The sequence below is a fragment of the Talpa occidentalis genome, unplaced genomic scaffold (genome assembly GCF_014898055.3).
Source record: "Talpa occidentalis isolate TD23 unplaced genomic scaffold, MPIMG_talOcc4v2.1 talOcc4.4, whole genome shotgun sequence".
Lineage (NCBI taxonomy): Eukaryota > Metazoa > Chordata > Mammalia > Eulipotyphla > Talpidae > Talpa > Talpa occidentalis.
The window spans coordinates 60,693,636-60,721,305 of record NW_023604295.1 but is presented as its reverse complement, the minus strand read 5'-3'; the positions used below and the strand labels follow the sequence as shown (position 1 = coordinate 60,721,305).

At 38.8% G+C, this 27,670-nt stretch overlaps 1 protein-coding gene across 1 annotated transcript in view; it reads right to left on the bottom strand.

Annotated features, from left to right (window-relative positions):
* The window catches only part of SENP7 (SUMO specific peptidase 7), a 168,385-nt gene that overhangs the window by 76,717 nt on the left and 63,998 nt on the right, over positions 1 to 27,670 (bottom strand). Inside the window, exons 7-9 of the mRNA XM_054700652.1 lie at positions 14,496 to 14,614; positions 11,576 to 11,748; positions 8,939 to 9,275 (exon numbers count right to left, since the gene is read on the bottom strand). Of these exons, the coding sequence (XP_054556627.1) occupies positions 8,939 to 9,275; positions 11,576 to 11,748; positions 14,496 to 14,614 (629 nt within the window). The remainder of the gene's footprint in view (positions 1 to 8,938; positions 9,276 to 11,575; positions 11,749 to 14,495; positions 14,615 to 27,670) is intronic.

Here is a 27,670-nt window from a genome sequence, read left to right as displayed (position 1 = left end):
GGTGAATCTTCCCACCCTCCCACACATCTGGCCTGTACCCCAGTTCTTGTATGCATAAATAGAATAAATATATCTTTAAAAGATAATCCAACCTTCTGCTGTCCCCAGGAAACACACTTAACCACAAAAGATAAACATAGACTGAAAGTAAAAGGTTGGAAAACAATCCTACAAGCAAATGGACCAAAAAGCCATACATAGATGAAACAGACTTCAAGTTAAAAAAAGTAAAAAGAGACATAGACAGACACTACATTATGATCAAGGGGACAATACATCAGGAAGATACAACACTCATCAACAACTACTCACCAAATGAAGGAGCACCAAAATATATTGACAGTTTTTATCAGTTCTGAAAATGGACAATAAAGAAAATGCATACAGAGTGGGAGACTTCAACACTCCACTCTCACCAATGGACAGATCAATGAGACAAAAAATAAATAAAGACACTAGAGCCCTAAATAAAGGCATAGAACTCATGGACTTAACAGACATCTACAGGGCACTGCACCCAAAAAAATCCGAGTACATATTTTTCTCAAGTGCACACGGATCATACTCCAAAATCGATCATATATAGGGCCACAAGACAAACATCAACAGACACATGAAGATCAAAATCATTCCAACTATCTTCTCCAATCATAAAGGCATCAAACTAGAAATAAATCATGAAAAGAAAACAAGGAACCCTCCCACTTTATGGAGATTGAAATCCACACTACTGGAAGACCATTGGACTAATGAGATCAAAGAAGAAATTGAAAAATACTGTGAGTTGAACGACAAGGAGGACACCACTTTCCAGAATGTACGGGATGTAGCAAAAGCAGTAATAAGAGGAAAATATATTGTAATACAGGCTCACATCAAGAAACAAAAAAGAACTCAAAGAAACAACCTAATTTCACATCTCAAAGAGCTAGAAAAAGAGCAACAAAAAAATCCTAAAGCCAGTAGAAGACAGGAAATAATAAAAAGCAAGCAGACATAAATGAAATGGAAATTTGAAAAAAAAATCCAAAAGATCAATGAAACCAAAAGTTGGTTCTTAGAAAAAATAAACAAAATAGACAAACTCCAGTCAGGCTCACAAAGGAAAAATGGGAGAAAACACATATAAATAGGATTACAAATGAAAGAAGAGAAATCACAACAGACTCAGTAGAAATCAAAAGAATAATCAAAGATTACTATGAACACTTACATGCAAACAAATTAAATAATATAAAAGAGATAGAAAAATTCCTAGAATGATATAATCATCCAAAGCTGGACAAAGAAGAAATACAACAACTAAACAGACCAATTACAAGCAGTGAAATTGAGGCAGTAATCAAAGCACTCCCCAAAAACAAAAGCCCAGATCCAGATGGTTTCACATCATAAATGAATTCTACCAAACATTCAGCAGTGTATTAGAGCCTATTCTACAAACTCTTTCAAAAAATTGAAAAAGAAGGAATACTACCAAATATGTTCTACGAAGCAAGCATAACACTAATACCAAAGACAGCACAAAAAAAGAAAATTACAGGCCAATCTCCTTAAAGAACACTGATGCAAAAATCCTCAACAAAATCCTTGCCAACAGAATTCAACAATGCACCAAAGGGATAACATACCACGGTCAAATGGGATTCATCCAGGGGCACAAGGATGGATCAAATATAAAAATCGATCAGTATAATCCAACACATCAACAAAAAGAAAAATAAAAACCATATGATCATATCAATAATGCTGAGAAAGCATTTGACAAAGTCCAACATCCACTTATGACAAAGGCCCTTGAAATTCTCAGGACAGAAGGAACACACCTTAACATGATAAAAGCCATATATGACAGGCCTCCCCGGTGGCGCAGCGGTTGAGCGCTGGGCTGTGAGGCTGCCCGCAGCCTCTGTAGTGCCAGTTCGATCCTGGCCCCCGGGCGAGAGTCCCACATGGTGCGCAGACCTCTCCTGCTGCCTGCTGCTCCCCTCAGCACAGTACTTCGTCAGTCTGCCTGTTCTGTTCTCCGCTCTGGCTCTCGTGAATTCTCTCACCCTCCCGCACTTCTGACTGTACCCACTGCTTGTATAAATAAATAAATATTTTTTTTAAAAAGCCATATACGACAAAGCCACTGCCAATATTATTCTCAATGGCGAAAAGCTGAAGCCCTTTCCTTTAACATCAGGAACAAGACAAGGATGTCCTCTCACCACCCTCTTCAATATAATACTGGCGGTCCTAGCCAGGAGAGTAAGACAAGAGAAAGACATACAAGGAATCCAAATAGGGAAAGAAGTAAAACTATCACTATTTGCAGACAATATGATAATATACATAGAGAACCCTAAAAGCTCCATAGAAAAACTACTCAAAATAATCAACCAGTTCAGTAAAGTAGCAGGATACAAAATCAACACACAAAAGGCAGTAACCTTACTATACACAAACAATCAATGTGAAGAAAAAGAAATCAAGAAAACCATCCCTTTTATAATTGAAACAAAAAAAAATTAAATGCTTGGAATAAATCTAACAAAAGAGGTGAAAGACCTATACAAAGAAAATTATGAAACACTGTTAAAAGAAATTGAAGAAGACACAAAGAAATTGAAAGACATCCCCTGCTCATGGATTGGAAGAATTAACATTATTAAAATGGCCATCCTACTAAAAGCAATATACAGATTCAACGCTATTCCAATAAAAATCTCAATGACGTTCTTCAAAGAAATAGTACAAATATGGGCCTCCCCAGTGACGCAGCAGTTGGGCGCTGGGTTGTGAAGCTGCCCGCAGCCTCTGCAGCGCCGGTTCGATCCCCGGCTGCTCCCCGGCCACTGGAGGAGGGTCCCACATGGCGTGCAGACCTCTCCTGCCACCCGCTGCTCCCCTCAGCAGTGTACTTCAGTCCTTCTGCCTGCTCTGCTCCCCGCTCTGGCTCTGGTGAATTCTCTCACCCTCCCGCGCTTCTGACTGCCCAGTGCTTGTATAAATAATTAAAAAATAATTCTTCAAAAAAAAAAAGAAATAGTACAAATACTGATGAAATTCATATGGAACCACAAGAAACCATGAATAGCGAAAGCCTGACTGATGAAAACAAAGGAGAAAGGAGGTATCACACTTGTAAACTTCAAGCTGTACTATAAAGTCGTAATAATTAAAACAGTTTGGTTTTGGAACAAAAACAGACACACAGACCAATGGAACCCAGAGAGAATAGAGAGCCCACACTTTTATGGACAACTGATTTTTGACAAAGGAGCAAAGAACATGCAATCGAACATGGACCATTTGTTTAATAAATGGTGCTGGGAAAACTGGACCACCACATGCAAAAACATGAAACTAGACCATTACCTCTCATCATGCACAAAAATCAACTCAAAATGGATAAGAGAACTGGACATAAGACCTGATACCATAAAATATATAGAAGAAAATATAGGTAAAACACTACAAGACATAAATCGCAATAAAATCTTTAAAGACTCATAACCCAAAGCAAAGATAGTCAAGGAAAAGATAAAGCCCTGGGATTACATCAAACTGAAAAGCTTCTGTACAGCAAAGGAGACATTAACCGGGCCTCCCTGGTGGTGCAGGCAGTTGAGCGCAGCGCTGTGAAGCTATCCATAGCCTCTGCAGTGCTGGTTCGATCCCCGCAGCCTTGGAGCAACCCACATGGCAAGCAGACCTCTCTTGTCTCACCCGCTGCTCCCCTCAGTAGTGTATTTCGTCAGTCTGCCTGTTCTGTTCCCCGCTCTATCTCTGGTGAACCCTCTCACCCTCCCACACATCTGGCCTGTACCCTGGATCTTGTATAAATAAAATAAAATCTTAAAAAAAAAGAGAGAGAGAGAGACATTAACCAAAACAGAGAGACACCCCACTGACTGGGAAAAAATCTTTGCACTCCAGTCAACTGATAAGAGACTGATCAGATATACAAAGAAATACAAAGATATACAAAGATATACAAAGAACTCACATGACTCAACAAAAACAAAATAAACTTCTAGTCAAGAAATAGGCAGAAGAGGGCCTCCCCGGTGGTGCAGCGGTTGAGCGCTGGGTTGCAAAGCTGCCCGCAGCCTCTGCAGCACCGGTTCGATCCCAGGCTGCTCCCCGGCCACTGGAGGAGGGTCCCACATGGCATGCAGACCTCTCCTGCAGCCCACTGCTCCCCTCAGCAGTGTACTTTGGTTTTTCTGCCTGCTCTGCTCCCTGCTCTGGCTCTGGTGAATTCTCTCACCCTTCCGCGCTTCTGACTGTACCCAGTGCTTGTATAAATAAAAAATAAATCTTAAAAAAAAAAAAAGAAAGAAATGGGCAGAAGAACTTAAAACACATTTCTCCAAAGAGGAAATGCCAATGGCCAACAGGTATATGAAAAATGTTCAACATCCCTTATCATCAGGGAAATGCAAATCAAAACCACATTGAGATACCAACTTACACCAGTAAGAATGGTACATATCAAAAAAACAAGCAACAGCAAATGTTGGGGAGGATGCAGTGGATAAGGAACCTGCCTACATTGCTGGTGGGAGTGCATACTAGTCCAACCTCTTTGGAAAGCTGTCTGGAGGTTCCTCAATCTACTAAAAATGGAGCTACCATATGACCTGGCAATTCCACTCCTAGGGATCTACCCAAAGGACACAAAAACACTGATTCAAAAGACCACCTATGTTCACTACAGCACTATTTACAATACGTAAAACCTGGAAACAACCCAAATGCCTAAAAATAGATGACTGGATCAAGAAGATGTGGTACATATACACAATGTAATATTACTCAGCAATCAAAAAAGATAAGCTCATGCCATTTGTAGCAATGTGGATGGAACTAGAAGGAATTATGCTCAGTGAAATAAACCAGAAGGAAAAAGAAAAATATTGGATGGTTTCACTTATAACAGGAATAATGGGGAACCAAATAAGAGATCAGTGTAAAAAAATAATAACAGTACAAAACACAACAAAGCAAAAACAGACAATTATAAATCAGAGACATCCTGCAGAGGAGGAGGCGGGAGAGGGATCGGAGGGAAGGAGGGAGGAGCACAGAGTACTGAGGTGATGGTGCACGAGTGCATTGGTGAAGGAAACTCTATGGGGACTACACCTGAGGGAGTGGAGGGAAGCAAATATTGTTTAAAAATGAACAATGATGTAAAAAAATTTTTTTTAAAAATATGAGTACTTATTTTTCTCATGTGCACACAGATCCTTCCCCAGGATTGATCACATATTGGGTTACAAGACAAACATCAACAGATACATAATGATCAAAATCATAACTCTCTCTCTGATCATAAAGGCATCAAACTAGAAATAAATCATGAAAATAAAGCAAGGAACCCTTCTACTTCATGAAGATTGAACCCACACTATTGGAAGATCACTGGATTAAGAGGAGATCAAAGAAGAAATTAAAAAATACCTTGAGATGAATGACAATGAGGACACAACTTTCCAGAATGCATGGGACACAGTAAAGCAGTAATAAGCAGAAAGTATATAGCAATACAGGCTCACATCAAGAAATAAGAGCTCAAAGAAACAACCTAATCTCTCATCTCAAAGAACTAGAAAAAGAAAAACAAAAAAAACCCAAAAGCCAATAAAAATAAAGGGAATAATAAAACTCAAAGCAGAAATAAATGAAATCAAAATTTTAAAAATCAATCCAAAAGATCAACAAAACCAAAAGTTGGTTCCTTGAAAAAAATTAAAATAGACCTCTATCCAGGCTCACAAAGAAAAAACAGGAGAAAACACAAATAAATAGTATCATAAATGAAAGAGAATTACAACAGTCTCAGAGATTAATTAATTAAAGAATAATCAGAGATTACTAAAAACAGTTATATGCAAACAAGTTCAACAATCTAGAGGAGATGGACAAATTCCTAAAATTATACAATCATCCAAAGCTAGCTAAAGAAGAAATAGAATACCTACACAGACCAATTACAAGCGTGAAATTGAAACAGTAATCAAAACCCTCCCCAAAAACAAAAGCCCAGGACCAGATGGCTTCACAAATGAATTCTACCAAATTTTCGGAAACGAACTAGTGCCTATCCTACACAAACTCTACTTTGAAAACAATAAGATAAGAAAAATACATACAGGGCCTCGCTGGTGGTGCAGGGGTTAAGACACAACCTATGAAGCAATACGCAGCCAATGCAGCACGAGTTCGATTCCCGGCTGGCCAGGGAGAAACCCACATGGCGGGACAGACCTCTCCTGTCTCGCCCGCTGCACCCCTCAGCAGTGTACTTTGGTCCATCTGCCTGTTCGGTTCCCGGCTCTGTCTCTGGTGAATCCTCTCACCTCCCCACATCTCTGGCCTGTACCCCAATTCTTGTATAAAAATAAATAAATCTTTAAAAAACAAAAATACATACAAAGAACCCAAAAAGGGAAAGAAACAAAACAATCACTATTTGCAGATGATATGATAATACACAGAGAATCGTAAAAACTCCACAGTAAAACTAAACAAAATAATCAACCAGTTTAGTAAAGTAGCAGTATACAAAATTAACACACAAAAATGAGTAGCCTTCCTATATGCAAACAATAAATCTGAAGAAGAAATTAAGAAAACCATCCCTTTTATAAATAAAAAAAATCAAATACTTAGGAATAAACCTAACAAAAGAGGTGAAGGACCTATACATAGAAAATTATAAAACATTGTTAAAAGAAATAGAAGACACAAAGAAATTAAAGACATCCTCTGTTTATGGATTGGAAGAATTAACATTATCAAAATGGGCATCCTACCAAAAACAATTTACAGATTCAATGTTATTCTGATAAAAATCTCAATGACATCCTTCAAAGAAATAGAACAAATACTGATGAAATTCATATGGAACCACAAAAAACCTTGAAGAGCCAAAGCTCCCCTGACTAAAAAGAAGGAAAATAGAGGTATCACATGCCCAGACTTCAAACTATACTAATAAAGCCATAATAATTAAAACAGTATTGTACTAAACTGAAACAAAAACAGATACACAGACCAATGGAATTGATAGAAAACCCAGAAATAAACCCACATATTTATGGACAACTAATCTTTGACAAAGGAGCAAAGAATATGCAATGGAACAAAGACAATTTGCTCTATAAACTGTGTTAGGAAAACTGGACTGCTACATGCAAAAGTCTGCTACAGACTTCACCACGCACAAAAAAAAAAAACTCAAAATGGATAAAAGAATTGAACATAAGACCTGAAATCATAAAATATTTAGAAGAAAATATAGGCAAAACACCAGATAACATACATCTCAGTAACATCTTTAAAGACACATCTCCCAAAGCAACAAAAGTGAAGGAAAAGATAAAGAGCTGGGATTACATCAAACTACAAAAGTTTCTGTACAGCAAAAGAGACAATACCCAAAACAAAGAGATACCCAACTGACTGGAAGAAAATTTTTGCACACAATACAACTAATAAGGGACTGATCACAAAGGTCTACAAAGAGCTCATATGACACAACAAAAACAATCCAGGGAAACATGGGCAGAAGAGCTAAAAAGACACTTTTCCAAAGAGGAAATGCAAATGGTCAACAGGTATATGAAAAAATGTTAAAACATCACTTGTAATCAGGGAAATGCAAATCAAAACCACAATGAGCTACCTATTACCTTACAGCAGTGAGAATGGCACATATTAAAAAAAAACAGACAACAAGGCCTCCCCTGGTGGCACAGCAGTTGACCACTGGACTTCGAAGCTGCCCGCAGCCTCTGCAGCACCTGTTTGATCCCCGGCTGTCGGCAAGGATCCCACATGGCATGACAGACCTCTCCTGCCACGCCCGCTGCTCCCCTCAGCAGTGTACTTCATCAGTCTGCCTGTTCTGTTCCCCGCTCTGGCTGTGGTGAATTCTCTCACCACCACCCCACACTTCTGACTGTACCCAGTGCTTGTATAAATAAATAAATCTTTAAAAAAAATTTAAAAATAAAAAAACAGACAACAATAAATGTTGACAAAGAGGTGTAGAAAAAGGAACTCTCCTACACTGCTGGTGGGAATGCAAACTGGCCCAACCACTATGGAATGCTGTGTGGAGGTTCCTTACATTACTAAAAAATGAGATAAACATATGACCCAGCAATTCCATTCCTATGTTTATTGCAGCACTATTTAAAATAGGTAAGATATGGAAACCACCCAAATGCCCAAAAATAGGTGACTGGATCAATAAGATGTGGCATTTATACACAATGGACTACTATTCAGCAATCAAAAAAGATAAACTCATGCCATTCACAGCAATATGGATGGGGCTAGAAGGAATTATGCTCGGTGAAATAAGCCAGAAGGAAAAAGAAAAATATCAGATAGTTTCTCACTTATAGGAGGAATATAGGGAGCCAAATAAGGGATCAGGAAGAAAAAAACAACAATAATAATAAATAAAAAAAAAAAACAAAATTAGCAGGCAACAAAAAATCAGAGAGATTCTCCAAGGGAGAGGGAGGTAGTGGGATCAAAACAGGGGCGAGAAGAGCACAAGGACCATGGTGATGGTTCACGGGTGAATTGGTGGTGGGAATTTTATGGGGACTACACGTGAAAGGGGAAAGCATACAAGCATACATTACACAAAAATGAACAATGATGTAAAATACATAAAAATTAAAAACTACTGAGATGAGTTACAGCACACTAAAAAAAAAAAAAAAATTAGCCTGCTCCTAAGAACTCCATTGTTTACCTAAACCAATACAACAAAATTCATCAAGTCCCAACACTCAGTCTTTTTTTCTAAAGTTAATATATTCTACAGTGATGTCATACACAGCTTATTCCATTATTTGATCAAGAAAAGAAATTAAAAATCTAAGCAGAGAAAATTAAGAGCCTTGATAGTCCTCCAGTCACTTACTTGGTTCAGCTGAGATCAACAATTTGTTCCCTGCACTGTGTTCACTTAAAAGAGGCTTTTCTACTGTGTGAATTTCATGTTCACCCTTCTCAACCAGGGCAGAATGCCCCAGAGTATCACCAGAAATAAAATCCTCAAAAGTTTCAGTGATTGGACAGTTAGAGTTGCTTTCCTGAGCAGCACTCAAAGTCACCTGCTGACTAAATGAGGCGTGTTTATTCAAATCACTCGTTGCAGGCTCAGGTGTAATTACTTCAAGCAGTTTTGGATCTTGATGACAGTTTTCACTTGACTTCTCAGATACCGTAGATATTGTTGAGTCATTTTCTTGTTCTTTCTGAACATAAATAAATGCACACAAAGATTAGCATTTTCAAATTTGGATAGTATAATGAATTTTTAAAGATTTAATTCCTAAAGAAAGAACATAAAATAAATATATCATTGCTATAACTGCAAGAATAGAAAACTGTACAATACTATTTTTTCAAAGATTTACGTTATTATTTATATGACAAGAGCTAAGGTGTAGACCAGAGGTGTGGGGGCGGGGGTGTGGGTGAGAGGATTCACCGGAAACAGAGTGGGGAGCAGAATCCACTGAAATACAGGCAGATCCACTGAAATACACTGCTGAGGGGAGCAGCCGGTGAAATAGGTGAGTTCTGCTGCGCCATGTGCTTGTGCCACCAGGGAGGCCCCACAATTATACTATTTTACTTTTGCCAGCACCTCCCAAGTCAAAGATAGACAGTTTAGGCTACTCCAATCTAACACTAACCATTTTTTTAATACAAGATAGTTGTAAGGGGCTGGACTGGACACAGTGCAGGTTTTCTGATCCCATGCAGACCGGGTAAAGGAGGAGTCAGAATCCTCAGTGGTTTTGCAGGTTTTTATTGGGGTTCAGTGGGTACGTGCAAGGCAGGGGTGCTGGCTGGGGGGCTGGCTGGGGGGCTGCCAGCCTCCCAGCCCCCAGCAAGTCCTCAATCTGAGCTCTCTGGAGTTCGTTCTGCTGCTTCTCGGCTTCTCTTTCGGCTTCGGCTTCGGCTTCTGCTGCTGCTACTGGCGTCCCCGTGACGCCGCCCTTAAAAAGCACAGTCTTAGCTCAGCTGAATCCCATCTACCTATGCCCACACCCTATTCCATGTGCCCGCCATCAGGCATGCATTCAGGACAAGGATCCATCATCTATCCTGATGGCGGAAGGGCAGGAAAGCCTGACATTTTCTTTACCCTACAATAGTGAAACCCCTATATTTACAAGTGACCCAGATGGCCTTTCTATTAAGAGAAAAAATTGTTTTACAGTGTTCCTTTGTGAAATAATGAGACCATGAGTAACAAAAGCAAAAAATTAAGAGAATAATACAAAAAATTATGAAAATCAATCACTGACTTTACATCTCTATTACTCTATAAACCCAAACCATGTTTATAAGTCAAAAGCAATGCAAGATCCTGAAATGCCTTGTGTAATGGCGGGAATGAGCACAGTGCAGGCTTTCTGATCCAGCAGACTGAGGTAAAGGAGGAATGAGTCCTCAGTGGCTTTTGTAGGCTTTTATTGGGATTTACCAAGCACATGGCAGGCAGGGGTGCTGGGGGGCCGGGAGGCTGGCAGGCCTCCCAGCCCCCAGCAAGTCCTCACTCTACCTGGGCTCTCTGGCGTTCTCTGGTGGCCCTGTTCTTGTGGTTCTCCTTTCTCCATTTGTTTTGCTTCTGCATCTCTGCTTCTGCTGGCGTCCCCATGAAGCCGCCCTTAAAAGCCCAGTCTTAGCACAGGTGAATTCCATCTACCTATGCCCACACCCTACTCCAGGTGCCTGCCATCAGGCATGCATTCAGGGCCGCAAGGATCCATCATGTATTCAGATGGCGGGAGGGCAGAAAAGCCTGATACTTTTTACCTTACCCTACACCTTGTAAATCAAAAAGCTGTCTTATAGTTTTACTGTTATCTGTATACTCTCTTTGAAAACAGATGATATACGCATGAAATATAGTAATTCTTTACTTACCCTATTAAGGTCTTAAAAAACAAGAGACGTATCGTCAAATAGTACAGGAAAAAATCTCATTTAGAAAAGTTCAAAGAAACATTATCAAAAGTGCGTTATAATGTACTTCCAAAGCTAATATAAAAAGACTGTACAGTATTAAATTCTCATAGAGCAAGGGGCCTCCCTGGTGGCGCAGGAGGTTAAGAGACAACCTATGAGGCTATCCACAGCCACTGCAGCAGAGTTCAATCTGCTGACTCGCAGCAGACCTCTCCTGACTTGCCTGCTGCTCTCCTCAGCAGTGTATTTCAGCCAATCTGCCTGTTCTGTTCCCCAGTCTGTCTCTGGTGAATCCCCCCCGACCCTACACCTCTGGCCTGTACCCCAGTTCTTGTATGCATTAATAAATAAATCTTTAAATATATAAATATATTTAAAATTTTTTACAATAAATGTATTACTGCAAGAAGTTTTCATTAAATTATTTTTAAAAATCAAACAATTTAGGAGAGAAGCAAATAAAAATACGAAACTTGATTAAAACAGAAAACTGAAAGAACATTATTTTGCACAGTCAATTCACTTTCAACATAGCACAAATTATTTCATAAGACCTCAAAATACATATACTTACTGACTGTTCTGCTGAGTTATACAAAGCAGAAGTAGAATTAAGACAATCAGGTAAATTACTTCTGAGTCTTTTCTTTCTCTTCCTGGAAGGTGTTTTTGAATCAGCATATGTGTCATCTTTGTTTCTGCTCCCCTCTTCAAGATGATCACAACTTCTACTTCCCCTATTAAGGTCTTTTAAAAAAGAGAGACATAGTCAAAAAGAAGAGAAAACAAAATCCTGTTTAGAAGAGTTCAAAGATCCAGCATCAAAAATGCTTTACAAAGTATCTCCAAAGCTAATATAAAAAGAATGTAGACTATTAAATTCTCATATAGGCACTGATGAATAAAAAGAAAGACCTCATTTTAAACTGCATACACAAAATAAACATTCATTGTACAATAAATATGAGGTGAGAAAATAACACTGAAAAGGAGTATTCCTTAGTAACCAAAGCAAAGCAACCAAATCACATTTTCCTTTTACTATAACTACATTTGGCTATCATATCCAAAAGTCTTCTTTGGAAAACTCATTTCTTTTTTTTTTTAATTATATCATTTTTATTGAGATATTTTTAGTGTACATCACTGTATATGTTTTAAAGGTAAAGATTCACACTTCTTCAAATTTATGTTTTCACACCATATCCACCACTGAAGGCTTTGTTTTGGTTTGCTTTTTTCAATTTCTTTGCTTGCTTTCTTAGTATTCCACATGAGTAAACTCATTTGAGTCAAAATGCCTTTCCTAGAAAGCAGTTGAGTGTGATATGAAATCATTCACATAATTATCAATTTGCTTCAGTTTGTCTGTTCTTTTTAAATATCTAGGCCCTATCATTTGAAATCTCCAATAAATTTATTGCCCTACAGAGAAGAAAGTTTCCCTTTTTTAAGTCAACATTATTTAAAACCCATGTCAATTATTACTAAATATACTTAGTATTTCAGATATCAAATATATTCTAGTTATCAAATATTATTTACTGAAGAAAAGTATCTTCCAAGAGGTTCTACCTAATTAACTGAGGCTTATCATGAATTATTTTACTTCAGAATCTATATCATGAGTACTAACTCAAAGTTTATACACAGCAAGCCCCAAAGCAGCTTCCTTGAATTCATAAATTATAACCCATGTAACACTAAATGGCCCAACCCTTCCATTTTCAAAGTTTTTTAACAATACACTACGCTCTTCAAATTCTGGCTGCTATCTAGCTTCATAAACACCTAATGATTTACATTCATAACATGTTTTTGTTGTTGCTTAAAGGTCAGGCATTGGAAGAGACTGAAAGCAAAAACTCCAAGACAGCCAAGTCTTCCAATTTCCAAAGAATAAATTCTTTACTACCTCCCTTAAGGAAATCAGCTCCCCCCAAATCATCTACTCCTTATTTTGAAAAGCACATTAAATTTCATTTTCCAATCTTGTACATTGTAAAGGTAGTAAAATATGACTTCTATATGTAAGACATTATCAAATTATAATTTCTAAACATAAATGCTATCACAAAAAGACTGATTAAAAGAAGAGGGCTTGAGAAAAACACTATTACACAGGAGATTCCCTTCAAATAGTTTAATATTTGCACATTAGTTAAGACTATCTCCAAATATGAAAAAATTTACTAGATAGAGCTAGATATTATTAAAATAGGAATCCACCTGAATAATATAAAAAATTGAACTTGCAAATACTATTGGCATGTACAATTTAAGAAGTATAAAATTCCTATAAAAGAAGAATATTAAATAATTCTAATGCATTATTTTCATAAAAGTCCACAAGACAAACTTAATATACTACAAAAGAATGGCATAGCTGTGGTTTAATTCAGGATTCCCATTAATTTATAGGTGTAAGTAACTGGAATTAGACACAGTTACCTAGTATGAAAACAATGAATTTTAATAAAATTTCAATAGCTAATTCTCTTGAAAGCACTTTACTTGCAAGGAGAACCATAAGTGATACCAAGAGAGTATAGAGTGTTTCTTTTATCATGCATTTTTTTCCCTGCTTCAAGTCTAAAATTCCACTGTGACTTTTAATTAATACTCAAAGGGCACAAAGAGAAAGATTTGTATTCAACTATTCTTGCTCTACCTAGGAACACAGTGGATTGTGAGGGCTTAATAGCTATTAAAGGACCAAGCCTACCTATAAAATTACTTATATTTTCATTTGGTAGTTAAAGACAATTGTTTCTGGGAAAAGTTTATATATAAAACAATTCAGAAAACAAAATATCCCAACTAGTAGCTGTCACTAATCCAAGAAACCCATTAAGATGTTAAATTCACATCTGACTAATGTAGTAAATCATTTAGGTGATAATTTTTATGAATTATTTTAAAATATTAAGAGAGACAAAAAGGAGAAAAGAAGTTAATCAATTAACCCTACATGCAAGGTGGCCTACAAAGAATTTTCAGAAGTCTAGGATGTATTTACCTTTAAATTTGCTAATAGTGGCTTGTTTTGGCATCCTCCTAGAGTTGAGAGAAATTCTAATGAATAAAGAATATATTTCATAGTAGGAGGATAGACAGTGGGAAGCTAGCGTTGACAACTGAGTTAGTAGTAATATCCATTACCAGATATATCCATGGAAATGACACTTAGAAATAGATAAATTAATACTATAACTGTATAGCTCTATGCCCACCCCATTCCCACCACCAAAGAAAAATAATCAAATTTAACTTTTGAATTTAGTAAAAAATCAAGAAATATAAAAAAAGTAAATTTAGCAATTTTCTATATATTGCTAAATAATCTTGCTCTACTTTCACATCTTTAAATGAACAATGAGATAAAGCTATATATACATATAAGATGGAGCTATACATAATTTTATATCTTTAAAGTTATTTCAAATTTATTAAGCAAACATTAAAAAGACAACAGTTTTCTAAGGTTCACAAACCTTTAGGCTGAGTATCAGAAATTTTAAGAGAAATGCCATCATCATCTCTTCGCTTTTCTTTAGTGTGTACATTATGCTGCATGTTATTATTATCTACAGTTTTACTTGGTCGTGAACCCCTGCAAAACAAAGTAATATTACTTGACTCTTCTAACCCAAATGAGTTTAGAAGTCATCTGGCCATTCAAACTAGAAATTCAGTAGGTTACAAATGCACCTCAAGTAGCAGAGTACATAATTTGAGCAGTGAAAAGAATAAAGGCTGAAGTGGCAAGTTTTCGTCCTGGTTCCACATTTCAATTTTCCATGTATTTTCAAGGGAAAAAACACACTACAAGATTGTGGACATACAAAATGAGCAAAAGAACAATACAAGTGTTACACAAATCAACACTATCTAAAAAGTAAAATTCCATGAACATTAGTTCATAAATAACCACACCTATGTGTAAACGATTATGTTATGTTTCAAGTATGGTTAAAACATCAAAGGTTAAGCACAAAATAAAGTTTGGAGTATGGCAACAAATTTTACCTATAAAGGAAGTAGTTTAAAATATAAAGTACTCATTAAGTATATAAAATATAAAACTGTGTGAAAAACGATTTGGAATGATAAACACAATGTCACCATTAATGAATCAATACAGCAATACCAGGGCACTTCAAATACCCCACTGTCAGCAATGAATAGATGACTGAAACAAAAAAAAAAAAGAAAAACTGCAAGGAAAATATTTAAACAATTAAAACCTCACACTGGACCAAAAAAACAGGCGTTTATAGAACATGCTTTTCAACAGCAGAAGAATATACATTCTTCTCCTGTGTGCTTTATAGAAAACATTCTCTGGCATAAAACATATAATAGCCACAAAACAAGTCTTAGGATATTTAAGAAGAATGAATTCATACCAAGTATCTTTTCCAACCATGACTGTCTAAAATTAGAAATTAATAACAGGAGGAAAGCTGGAAAATTCACAAATATATGGACATTAAACAATATATTCCTGGAATAACCAAAAGAAGTGAAAGGGAAATAGAGAAATATCTTGAAATAAATGAAAATGAAAGTATAACATGTCAAAAGCTACATAATGGTAGAAAAGCACTTCTATGAGGGATGTTTATATCAATAAAAGTCTACATTAAAAAACAAGAATGAACCCCAATAAACAACTTACTTTCTACCTCAAAGAGCTAGAAAATGAAAAACAACCTAAGCCCAAAGTTAAAAGAAGCAAATAAACAAAGATCAGAGCAGTAATGAATTAAATAGAAACTAAACGACAATAGAAACTAAAAAGATAAAGAAAAGATCAACAAAACTAAGCTAGTTTTTTTAAAAGAAAAAAAAATTGACCAACATTAGCTAAAGAACAAAGAATAGGAAGATTCAAAAACAAATCAGAGAGACGTGTTAAAACAAAAATGAGGGAAGAGGGCGGATCACCATGGCGGCCAGGAAACGCTGTGAGTAAGATCTCCCATTAAAAAAAAGTTAATAGGGAGGAAAAGCGGCAGGTTCCAGTGAGAACTGGGACACGGAAGATAAACGGGCGACTCCAGCAAACTACCCGAAGAAGAAAGTTGCCATAAAAGAGGACTAGAGGGGAGGAAAGCTCAGAACCCTACTACCCTCCCCCACCCACAAAGTCAGCACTCTCCAACCAACAGAAAGGAGGAAAAACCAAAAAAAAACTGAAACAACCAAAAAGAACAAACTACGCATCAAGCGAGACTGTGAGTGGAAAGGAACTATTTCAGCCACCACACCCCGTGAACTGGAGCTGTGGAGAACCCTGCAGGATTCGCTGCAGAGGTAAGCGAACGGCTCCAGGTGCCATTAGAGAAAAACAAAGACTCCCAGAGACCTACACACATCCCCGGGCCAGCCGGGAAGCTTGTGTGGAAAAGCGGCGCACTGGAAAAGGATACACAGATTGCGGCTGCCCAGGTCCCCGTGCCTACGACCTAGGCTTGTGGGTAGACGCGCGGGGGCCACCACTGAGGTGAATGTCCCTCACTGAGTAAACAGAAACCAGGCACCCGGACATGGGAGTGGGGTGCAAAAGGCGCCATTTCTGCGGACACTGAACTGGGCTACAATCCACATCCTGGACCTGAGGGCTTTGGAACTGAGACCCGGGGCATGAAGTTCGGGGCATGGGTTCCACATGACGGTGGGGCACAAGGCAGACACAGCACCCCAAAGCCGTTGAGGCTTTCCCCACCACTCCCACTCTGTTCCCCGTCCCACGGGGTGAAAAAAAACAGCTCCCCAAGGACAATAGGAGAGATCTCTGTCGCCACCTAGCGACCAGAAAAAAATATCACCAACACCCCATAGAATAGGGATCTTCCTTCAGTAAAGACTGCTTGAAAGCAGCAGAAGGCTCCGGGAGGAGTCAGAGGTGAGCTGGGAAGTTCGCCCTAGCCAGGCCCCTTCTGGCTATCAGTCTGAACCCAGAGGGGGAGCAGGCACCCACGGCCGGGGCAGACCGGGCCGGCAGAAGAGTGTGACAGTCTTCGAATCGCCATTTTAGAATAGGGACCTTTCTTCAATAAAGACTGCTTGAAACTGGCAGAAGGCTCCCAGAGGAGCCAGAGGTGAGCTGGGAAGTTCACCCACACCAGGCCTATTCTGGCCTGCAGTCTGAGCCAGGATGGGGAGCGGGCACCCAAGACCGGGGCAGACCGGGCACACAGAGGAGTGCAAACCCACATCGCCTTTTTAGAACAGGAACCTTTCTTCAGTAAAGTCCGATTGAAACCAGCAGATGGCTCCTAGAGGAGCCAGAGGTGAGCTGGGAAGTTCGCCCAAGATGCCGGCCAGTACCAGCAACACAGTGTCCCAATGCATACGGCAAATTAGAAAACAGAAAGTAGGGAGTAGAAAAACCACACGTAAACCAGCAACTCCTCAGGAAAAAAGCACACCACAAAAAGAAAACCACCCCCCAGATTCCAATGACAGTAACTTGGAAGAACTTCTGACCCTTCCAGAAAGAGAATTTAAAATTGCCGTAATTAAAAAACTGACAGAAGTCATAAAGGAAAACAATGATAAGAGAAAAATAATCAACAATCAGAAGAATGAAATTGAGGCCCTAAAGAGGGAAGTAAAAGAAATGCAGGAGATCAAAGAATAAATGGAGGCACTAAAGAACTCTGGGAAAAGCAATGAAAGCAGAATAGTTGAAATGGAAGAGCGAATAAGTACTCTTGAAGACACAGAAATAAAAAAGAACCAAAACAGAAAAGGAAAGAGAAGTACGAAGGAAAAAGACCAAAGAAAGACTTCGGGAACTATCTGACTCCATGAGGAAAGGAAATATAAGAGTTATAGGAATACCAGAAGGAGAGGAGAGAGATGTAGGAACAGAGAAAATATTCAAGGAGATAATTGACGAGAACTTCCCAAACGTGAAGAAGGAGCTGAAAATTGATATACAAGAAGCAAGAAGAACACCAAACATCCACGACAAAGGGAAAAATACAACAAGACACATAATAGTAAAGCTCCCAAGAATCCAGCACAAGGGAAAAATAATGAAGCTGACAAGAGGGAAGAAACAGATAACATTCAAAGGAAAACCAATCAGACTGACATCACACTTCTCCGAAGAAACACTATGGGCAAGGAGCAAGTGGAGGGACATAGTCAACAGACTCCAAGAAAACAGATGCCAACCAAGAATACTCTACCCCACAAAGCTTTCCTTCCTCTATAAAGAATGAATAATGACCTTCCCAGACAAACAGAAACTCTGGAATTTCATTACGACTAAATCCCCACTCCAAAAAATACTACAAGGAGTTCTAAAGCCAGAACCTCAGAGGGACGAATAACAACAAAATAAAGCCAAAAAAAAGTTATTAAAAGAATAAATAAATAAAATCAAAGGACAGACAAACACAATGGCAAATACAGATGCTAACATATCAATATTAACTCTAAATGTAAATGGACTAAACTCTTCAATAAAAAGACACAGAGCTGCAGCCTGGATTAAGAAACAAAACCCAGGGGCCTCCCCGGTGGCGCAGCGGTTGAGCGCTGGGTTGCGAAGCTGCCCGCAGCCTCTGCAGCGCCGGTTCGATCCCCGGCTGCTCCCCGGCCACCGGAGGAGGGTCCCACATGGCGCGCAGACCTCTCCTGCCGCCCGCTGCTCCCCTCAGCAGTGTACTTCGGTCCTTCTGCCTGCTCTGCTCCCCGCTCTGGCTCTGGTGAATTCTCTCACCCTCCCACGCTTCTGACTGTAACCAGTGCATGTATAAACAAAAACAAACAAACAAACAAATAAATAAACATGCCTCTATAAAAAAAAAAAAAAAAAAGAAACAAAACCCAACCTTTTGCTGTCTCCAGGAAACACACTTAGCTACAAAAGATAAAAATAGACTCAAAGTTAAAGGATGGAAAACAATGCTACAAGCAAATGGACCAAAAAAGAAAGCAGGAACAGCTATACTTTTATCAGATAAAACAGATTTCAAACTCAAAAAGGTAAAAAGAGACCCCAATGGTCACTACATTATGATCAAGGGGACAATACTTCAAGAAGAAATAACACTCATTAACATATATTCACGAAACGAAGGAGCACCAAAATATATCAGACAACAACTGTCATCTCTGAAAATAGACATCAGAGAAAACACATACATAGTGGGAGACTTCAACACACCACTATCAACACCGGTTAGATCAACGAGACAAAACATAAGTAAAGACACTAAAGCTCTAAATAAGGATCTAGAGCGCTTGGGCTTAACAGACATGTATAGAACGCTAAACCCAAAAAAATCTGAGTACATATTTTTCTCAAGCGCACACAGATCATTCTCCAGGATCAATCACATACTGGGACACAAGACAAACACCAACAGATACACCAAGATTGAAATCGTACCAACCATCTTTTCTGACATGAAGGCATCAAACTAGAAATAAACCATAAAAAGAAGGCAAGGAACTCTCCTGCCTCATGGAGATTGAAAACCACACTTCTGGAAGACCACTGGACTAACGAGGATATCAAAGAAGAAATTAAAAAATTCTTTGAATTGAATGACAAGGAGGACACCAATTTCCTAAATGTACGGGATGCAGCAAAAGCAGTAATAAGAGGAAAATATATAGCAATAGAGGCTCACATCAAAAAACGAGAAAGAACTCAAAGAAACAACCTAATCTCGAAGCTCAAAGATCTAGAAAAAGAACAACAAAAAAACCCCAAAACCAGTAGAAGAAAAGAAATAATAAAAACCAAAGCAAAAATAAATGAAATCGAAACTAAAAAAACAATCCAAAAGATCAATGAAACCAAGAGCTGGTTCTTTAAAAAAATAAATAAAATAGACAAATCCCTAGCCAGACTCACAAAGGAAAAAAGGGAGAAAGCACAAATAAACAGGATCAGAAATGAAAGAGGAGAAATCACAACAGACACAGCAGAAATCAAAATAATAATCAATAACTACTATGAACAGTTATATGGAAACAAGTTCAACAATCTAGAGGAGATGGACAAATTCCTACAACTGTACAATCACCCAAAGCTAGATAAAGAAGAAATAGAACACCTAAACAGACCAATTACAAGCAGCAAAATTGAAATGGTAATCAAAAACATCCCCAAAAACAAAAGCCCAGGACCTGATGGATTTACAAATGAATTCTACCAAAGGTTCAGAGACGAATTAGTGCCTATCCTTCACAAACTCTTCCAAAAAATTGAGAGGGAAGGGATAATACCAAACACGTTTTATGAAGCCAACATTACACTAATACCAAAACCGAACAAGGACAACACAAAAAAGGAAAACTACAGGCCAATCTCCCTAATGAACACTGATGCAAAAATCCTCAATAAAATTTTAGCTATCAGAATCCAACAATGTATCCATAAGATAATTCACCACGACCAAGTAGGAGTCATTCCAGGGACACAAGGATGGTTTAACATCTAAAAGTCAATCAACGTTATCCAACACATCAACAAAAAAGAAATATAAAAACCATATGATAATGTCAATAGATGCCGAGAAAGCTTTCGACAAAGTGCAACACCCATTCATGATAAAAGCCCTTGAAATTCTTGGGATACAAGGAACATACCTCAACATCATAAAGGCCATCTATGAGAAGCCAACAACTAGTATCATTCTCAATGGTGAAAAGCTGAAAGCATTTCCATTAAGATCTGGAAAAAGACAAGGATGTCCACTCTCACCACTGCTTTTTTTTTTTTTTTTTTAGATTTTTTTTTTTTTAATAGAGGCATGTTTTTATTTATTTATTTATTTGTTTGTTTTTTGTTTATACATGCACTGGGTACAGTCAGAAGCGCGGGAGGGCGAGAGAATTCACCAGAGCCAGAGCGGGGAGCAGAGCAGGCAGAAGGACCGAAGTACACTGCTGAGGGGAGCAGCGGGCGGCAGGAGAGGTCTGCGCGCCATGTGGGACCCTCCTCCGGTGGCCAGGGAGCAGCCGGGGATCGAACCGGCGCCACAGAGGCCGCGGGCAGCTTCGCAACCCAGCGCTCAACCGCTGCGCCACCGGGGAGGCCCACCACTGCTTTTCAATATAATACTGGAAGTCCTAGCCAGAGCAATAATACAAGAGAAAGACATACAAGGAATCCAAATAGGAAAAGAAGAAGTCAAACTATCACTATTTGCAGATGATATGATAATATACATAGAGAACCCCAAAAACTCCACAGAAAAATTAATTCAACTCATCAGTCAGTTCAGTATAGTGGCAGGATACAAAATCAACACGCAAAAGGTAGTAACATTCCTATATACAAACAATCTGAAGAAGAAATAAAAAAAAAACCATCGCTTTTATTATCGAAACAAAAAAAAATCAAATACTTGGGAATAAATCTAACAAAAGAGGTAATGGACATATACAAAGAAAATTATAAAACACTGTTAAAAGAAATAGAAGAAGACACAAAGAAATGGAAAGACGTCCCCTGCTCATGTATTGGAAGAATAAACATTATTAAAATGGCCATCCTATCAAAAGCAATATACAGATTCAATGCTATTCCAATCAAAATTTCAATGTCATTCTTCAAAGAAATAGAACAATTATTGATGAAATTCATATGGAATCACCAAAAACCCCGAATAGCCAAAGCTCTCCTGAAAAAAAAAAGAAGGGAATGGAGGCATCACTCTCCCAGACTTCAAACTATACTACAAAGCCATAATCATCAAAACTGCATGGTATTGGAACAAGAACAGACATACAGACCAATGGAATCAAATAGAAAATCCAGAAATAAACCCACAGATTTATGATCAACTAATCTTTGACAATGGAGCAAAGACTATGCAATGGAGCAAAGAAAGTCTGTTCAATAAATGGTGCTGGGAAAACTGGGTCGCTACATGCAAAAGAATGAAGCTTGACCACTACCTCACACCATACACAAAAATCAGCTCAAAATGGATTAAAGAACTAGACATAAGACCTGAAACCATAAAATACATAGAAGGAAATATAGGCGAAACACTACGTGATATTCACATCAAAGACATCTTTACAGACACATCACCCAAAGCAGTGATAGTGAAGGCAAAGATAAACAGCTGGGACTACATCAAATTAAAGAGCTTCTGCACAGCAAAAGAGACAATAACAAAAACTAAGAGAAACCCCACCAACTGGGAGAACATTTTTGCACACAACACTAATGATAAAGGACTGATGACAAAAATCTGCAAACAGCTGATGAGACTCAACAACAACAAAGAAAATAACCCAGTCAAAAAATGGGCAGAAGAGCTAAAAAGAAACTTCTCTGAAGAGGAAATGCAAATGGCCAACAGGCATATGAAAAAATGCTCAACATCACTTGTAATCAGGGAAATGCAAATCAAAACTACCATGAGATACCATCTTATAAGTGACTGGATCAAGAAGATGTGGTACATATACACAATGGAATATTACTCAATATTCAAAAAATATAAACACATGCAATTTGCAGCAACAACAATGGCGCTGGAAGGGATCATGCTCAGCGAAATAAGCCAGAAAGAAAAAGAAAAATACCGGATGGTCTCAGTCATAGCAGGAATCTAGAAAACTTAAATAAGGAACCAGGAAAAAGAATAACTATAAGAAAGAAAATATCAAAATCAACAAACAACTATGAACCAGAGACACTCTATAGGGGGTGGGGGGCAGGGAGAGGAGGGCTTGGGGTCAAAATAAGAGGGTTGTAATTGTATGGAGAATATAAAATTAAAATTTAAATTTAAAAAAAATCACAAAGGAGACATAAAAACTCAACACAATAAACCATAAAATCCTCAAGACAGTACTATGAGCAATTACTAATTGAATAGGGAAAAGTCATCATGGCACCAGATTCAGCAATAATTTCTCATATACAACACCAACAGTACAGGCCGCACAGAATAGTAACAACAAAACAGACAAATCAGACTTTATCAAAATTAAAATTTTTCATACATCGAAGAGCAATATTAATAGTATAAAAAGTTAATCCATAGCATGGGAGAAAATTATATTTCTGCTAAGACATTACTATTCAGAATATACAAAGAACTACTAAAAATCAAAAACAAAAGGCAACATATTCATCAATGGGTGAAATGGGTCAAACACTTGAACAGCCTTTTCTCCAAGGAAAATACATAAATGGCTAATAAAGTCATGAAAAGATGCTCAGCATCATCATTATTATTATTATTACTATTATTATTATTATTAGGGAACTCCACATTAAAACCACAATGAGACATGGCTTCACACCATTAAGATGGCTATTATGTAAAAACAGAAAAAAACAAGTGCTGACCATGTGTCCTGCTGGTGGCAATGTTAAATGGTGCAGTTGCTATTGAAAACAGTTTGGTGGTTCCTCAAAAAATCAATAATTACCATGTGGTCTAGCAATTCTACTTTTAGGTATACACCCAAAATAATATAGAAACATAGATACTTGTACACTGATACTCAAAGCAGTATTATTCACAATGGCCTAAAAGTGGAGCAACCCTAATATCCACACTCTATCAGACTATAGAAAGTCAAAAAGAGGAATCAGAACTCAATTAGAAAAGTGAACTCCAAACTGTTGTTCTGGATCTGATACCTTACACAAAGCATCACAATTTAATTTGATTAACCTATTTCTATACCAGGGGTTGGGATCTAAGGATAAACCAAAACCTAGGCGTCAAACACTGATAGATTTTACAAAATAAAATTTTTTTTCAAAGTATAATTTTTAATTCTGCATTGCAGAAGATACTATAAACAAAGTAAAATCACAAACAGCAAATTTGAAAAATATTCTTAGTACGTAAAACAGTTAATACTTTTAATAAGACTCCTTAAAAGTAAAAGATTGGAAGAAGAGTTCTTTCAATAAGAAACAGGATAACCCAGTACATGCAGAGACTAAAAAACACATAAGAAATACAAAATCCATCTTAACTAAAAATAAAATGAAAACAATTTCATGGGAAAATTATATTTTTGCCGACAGGTTACCAAAATGTGTTTAATGATTACACTGAATGCTGGTCAATGTATAGGAGAACGGGGCTATCAGAATTTTTGAGAACAAATTCACAAAGACATATACCTAATCCACTAGACAAAAGTTGAAAAATGCCCTAAATGTACACTCATAGGGAAGTACATAAATGTAAAAGAAATGAAGTATATTTCTACGTATTGACCTGGAAATTACCAAATTAAAAGAGATAAGCTCATTTTCTCACTTATTCCCCTAGCATACCAAGATATTATCATCATTTTAAAGATGAGGCAAGCTGAAGCAATGAGAAAGAAGTAAAGCAAATTGCTTGAGCTTCAAGTCAAGCATGGACTAAACATGCTTATACAGGCATGGCATTACTCACACATAATAACGTAGTGAAGATTTAACAAATACTAGTTAAAAGCTATTATGGAAATAATATAAAGCTTAATAATGACCTACACCCTGAAATAGTGTTGTCCAGAAAAAAAACAAATATGTCACTTCAGGAAGATTATTTTTTAAATTTCCTGTTCAAAATATTGCTGAAATTTATATGGAAACACACACACACACACACACACACACACACACAAAAACAAACCCTGAACAACCAAAGCTTTCTTACTAAAAAGGGGAAGAATGAAGGTATTATATGCCCAGACTTCAAACTATACTACAAAGCCATAATAACTAAAATGACATGGTACTGGAACAAACACAGACACACAGACCATAGAATCAAATTGTAAACCTGGAAATAAAGCCACACATATATGGTCAACTACTCTAAGACAAAGGAACAAAGAACATGCATTGGAACAAGGGAAGTCTCTTCAATAAATGGTGCTGGGGGAAATTTAACTATATGCAAAAGGATGAAACCAGATTACTATCTCACAACATACACAAAAACCAATTCAAAATGGATAAAAGGATAAAAGATGAATGTAAGACCTGAAACCATAAAATACATGGAAGAAAATATAGGCACAGCACTCTTTGACATACATACATCTCAGACACATTCAAGGACTCATTTACAGAAGCAAAGAAAATGAAGGAAAAGATAAACAGCTGGGATTACATCAAACAAAAAGCTTCTATACAGCAAAAAAATAATAATAATAATAACCAAAAGGAAGAGGCAACCCACAAATCTGGGAGAAAATATTTGTACTCCATAAAACGGACAAGGGTCTGATACCAAAAATATGCAAAGAGCTTATACAACTCAACAAAAACAAAGCAAAAAGCCCAATCAAATAAAGGACAGAGGAGCTAAAAAGGAGAGAGGATCAACATGGCAGTGGAGAAAGGCTACAAGTAAGTGTTACAGGGCAGGGTGAGGGGCAGCCCAAATCCCGCAAACCTGCCTATTCTAAATGGGTTCTGCCATCCACCACATCAACACAAAAGATATGAAACTTTAATGGGAAGGAACTTTAATATAACTAGGAAACAATACAGAAAAGGCAAAGAATATAGTTTCTAAATCAAGCACCCAAAGTTACCCGTCCCCTCGTGGGTAAAACTCCATCCAAATGGGATTGGCCCAGAGCAAGGCCCCAAAGCCTGCCACAAGCCTAAAGCATCTTCCAGTGGGGACCCACAGAAAAGGGTCAGAAACAATCAGACAAGCCCAGAAGGAAAAGAGCAAATTCAAAATCAAGGTAAAAGCTGCCATTGTCACCTCCCCACGGGTCTCACCCACATCTGTGTCACCCAGTTAACGACCAAAAGACAAGAGCAGTTTCTTCACATGTCTCTAGGCTCCATGCGCCTCCTCCAGGTCTCCTTCTGGCTCCATCCTGCTTCCTTCCTCAGTCTACTCTTCAGCTTCTTCTCTCTCTGCTCAGCTCTCTGCTACCCTCCTTTTGGATGGGGCAGGAAACCTGGAACCTCCCCCTTTCCTGGGGACCACCCTGTTACATAAATACTCCCATAAAAACGATTAATAGGGAGGAAAAGCGGCAGGTCCCTGCAAGAACCAGGACACAGAGGATAAACAGGCAACTTTGGCAAACTGCCTGAAGAGGAAAGCTGCAATAAAAGAGGATGAGAGGAAAGCATCGAACCCTGCTACCCTCCCTCACCACAAAGCTGGCGCTCTCCAGCCAACAGAAAAGAGAAAGGATAAAAAAACCCAAACAAAAACAAAAAACAAGAGCAAACTAGAGATCCAGTGAGACAGTGAGTGAAAGGAACGATTGCAGGAACCACACCCCGCGAACAGGAATTGTGGAGAACCATGCGGGAATCACCACAGAGATGAGCTGCTGGCTCACAGAGCCAATGTAGGAAGATAAGGACTCCGTGGAAAGACCTGCAAACAGCCCAAGGCCAGCCTGTAAGCTTGTGCAGGAAAGCACGCGCATGCTCGAAAAGCATACATGGATTGTGGCTGCCCAGGTCCCCACAACCTAGGATTGTGGGGAGACACAAGGGAGTCAGCATTGAGGTGAATGACCCTCACTGGGTAATCAAAAACCAAGTGCCAAGGCTCTGGAGCAGGGTGCTGAAAGGTTCGGCGCGGTAAAGAAAAGGAGAGCCAGGCTACATTTCTCAAAGGGAGGGAAAGTTTATTGCGCCCCGGGCGGACCTCACAGACCCAAGGCGGGAGTCAGTGGAGTCTCACACGTTGTTAGGGGGAAGCAGGGTTTTATAGGGCGAAGAGAGGTCAGTTGGGTAGTTGGGCTGGTACGGTGGGAAAAGTTTGTAGGGCAGGTAGAGGTTCTTTGTCTGAGATGAGACTCGTAGGGGGAGGGGGGAGGCTCATTGTCTGAGTCCTCCAGGCAGGTATCCGCATTCCTGCCCCCCAGGTGGGCTTCCTGGTTGGCTCCTGCATTCTGGCTTCCTGCATGGACCTTTCAGGTGCAAAAGGCACCATTACTGTGGACACTGGACTGGGCTATTACCCTTGTCCTGAATCTGAGGGCATCGGAGCTGAGAACCAGGGCACGAAATTCGGGGTATGCGACCACGATGAGTGGCACAGGGCAGACACAGCACCCCTACGCCGTTGAGCCATTCCACGCCACTCCCACTCAGTTCCCCGGAGACCCAAGAGGGAAAAGCACAGCTCTGAAAGGATACTAGGAAAGATATCTGGTGCCACCTAGTGATCAGAGCAAAGTCACCAACTTCCTAATAGTTGGAAGCCAGGATTTCCAAAACCACCCTCAGGCTCTGAGAGGGGTTGGGCCATGCAAATGGAGGTAAGAAGGGAAACAAGGTGTGGAGCAAGACCCCATTCTGGAACTGGGTGCCAGGCATAGGATTTGGGGCATGGGACGCGCCATAACAGTGGGCACGGCACAGGGTGACAGCCTTTGTTTTGGATCTGAGACCCTGGGATTGAGAACTAGAGCATAGAATTCAGGGCACAGGATCCACACAGACGCGGGCACAGCACTGGGTGAACATGGGCAGACACAGCACCAAGCGTGACCAATAGCCCCTGTGTCCAGGTGCTCCCTTCCCCCCCTCCATTTCTCAGAGAACTACAAGGGAAAAGCACAGGTCAGCAAGTACAGGTCTCTAGCACCACCGAGTGACCAGAGAAAAATCACCAATAACTGATTCCCTGCTGGAACTAGGACTATGGAGGGAGGAAACTGTAAGAGACAGTGC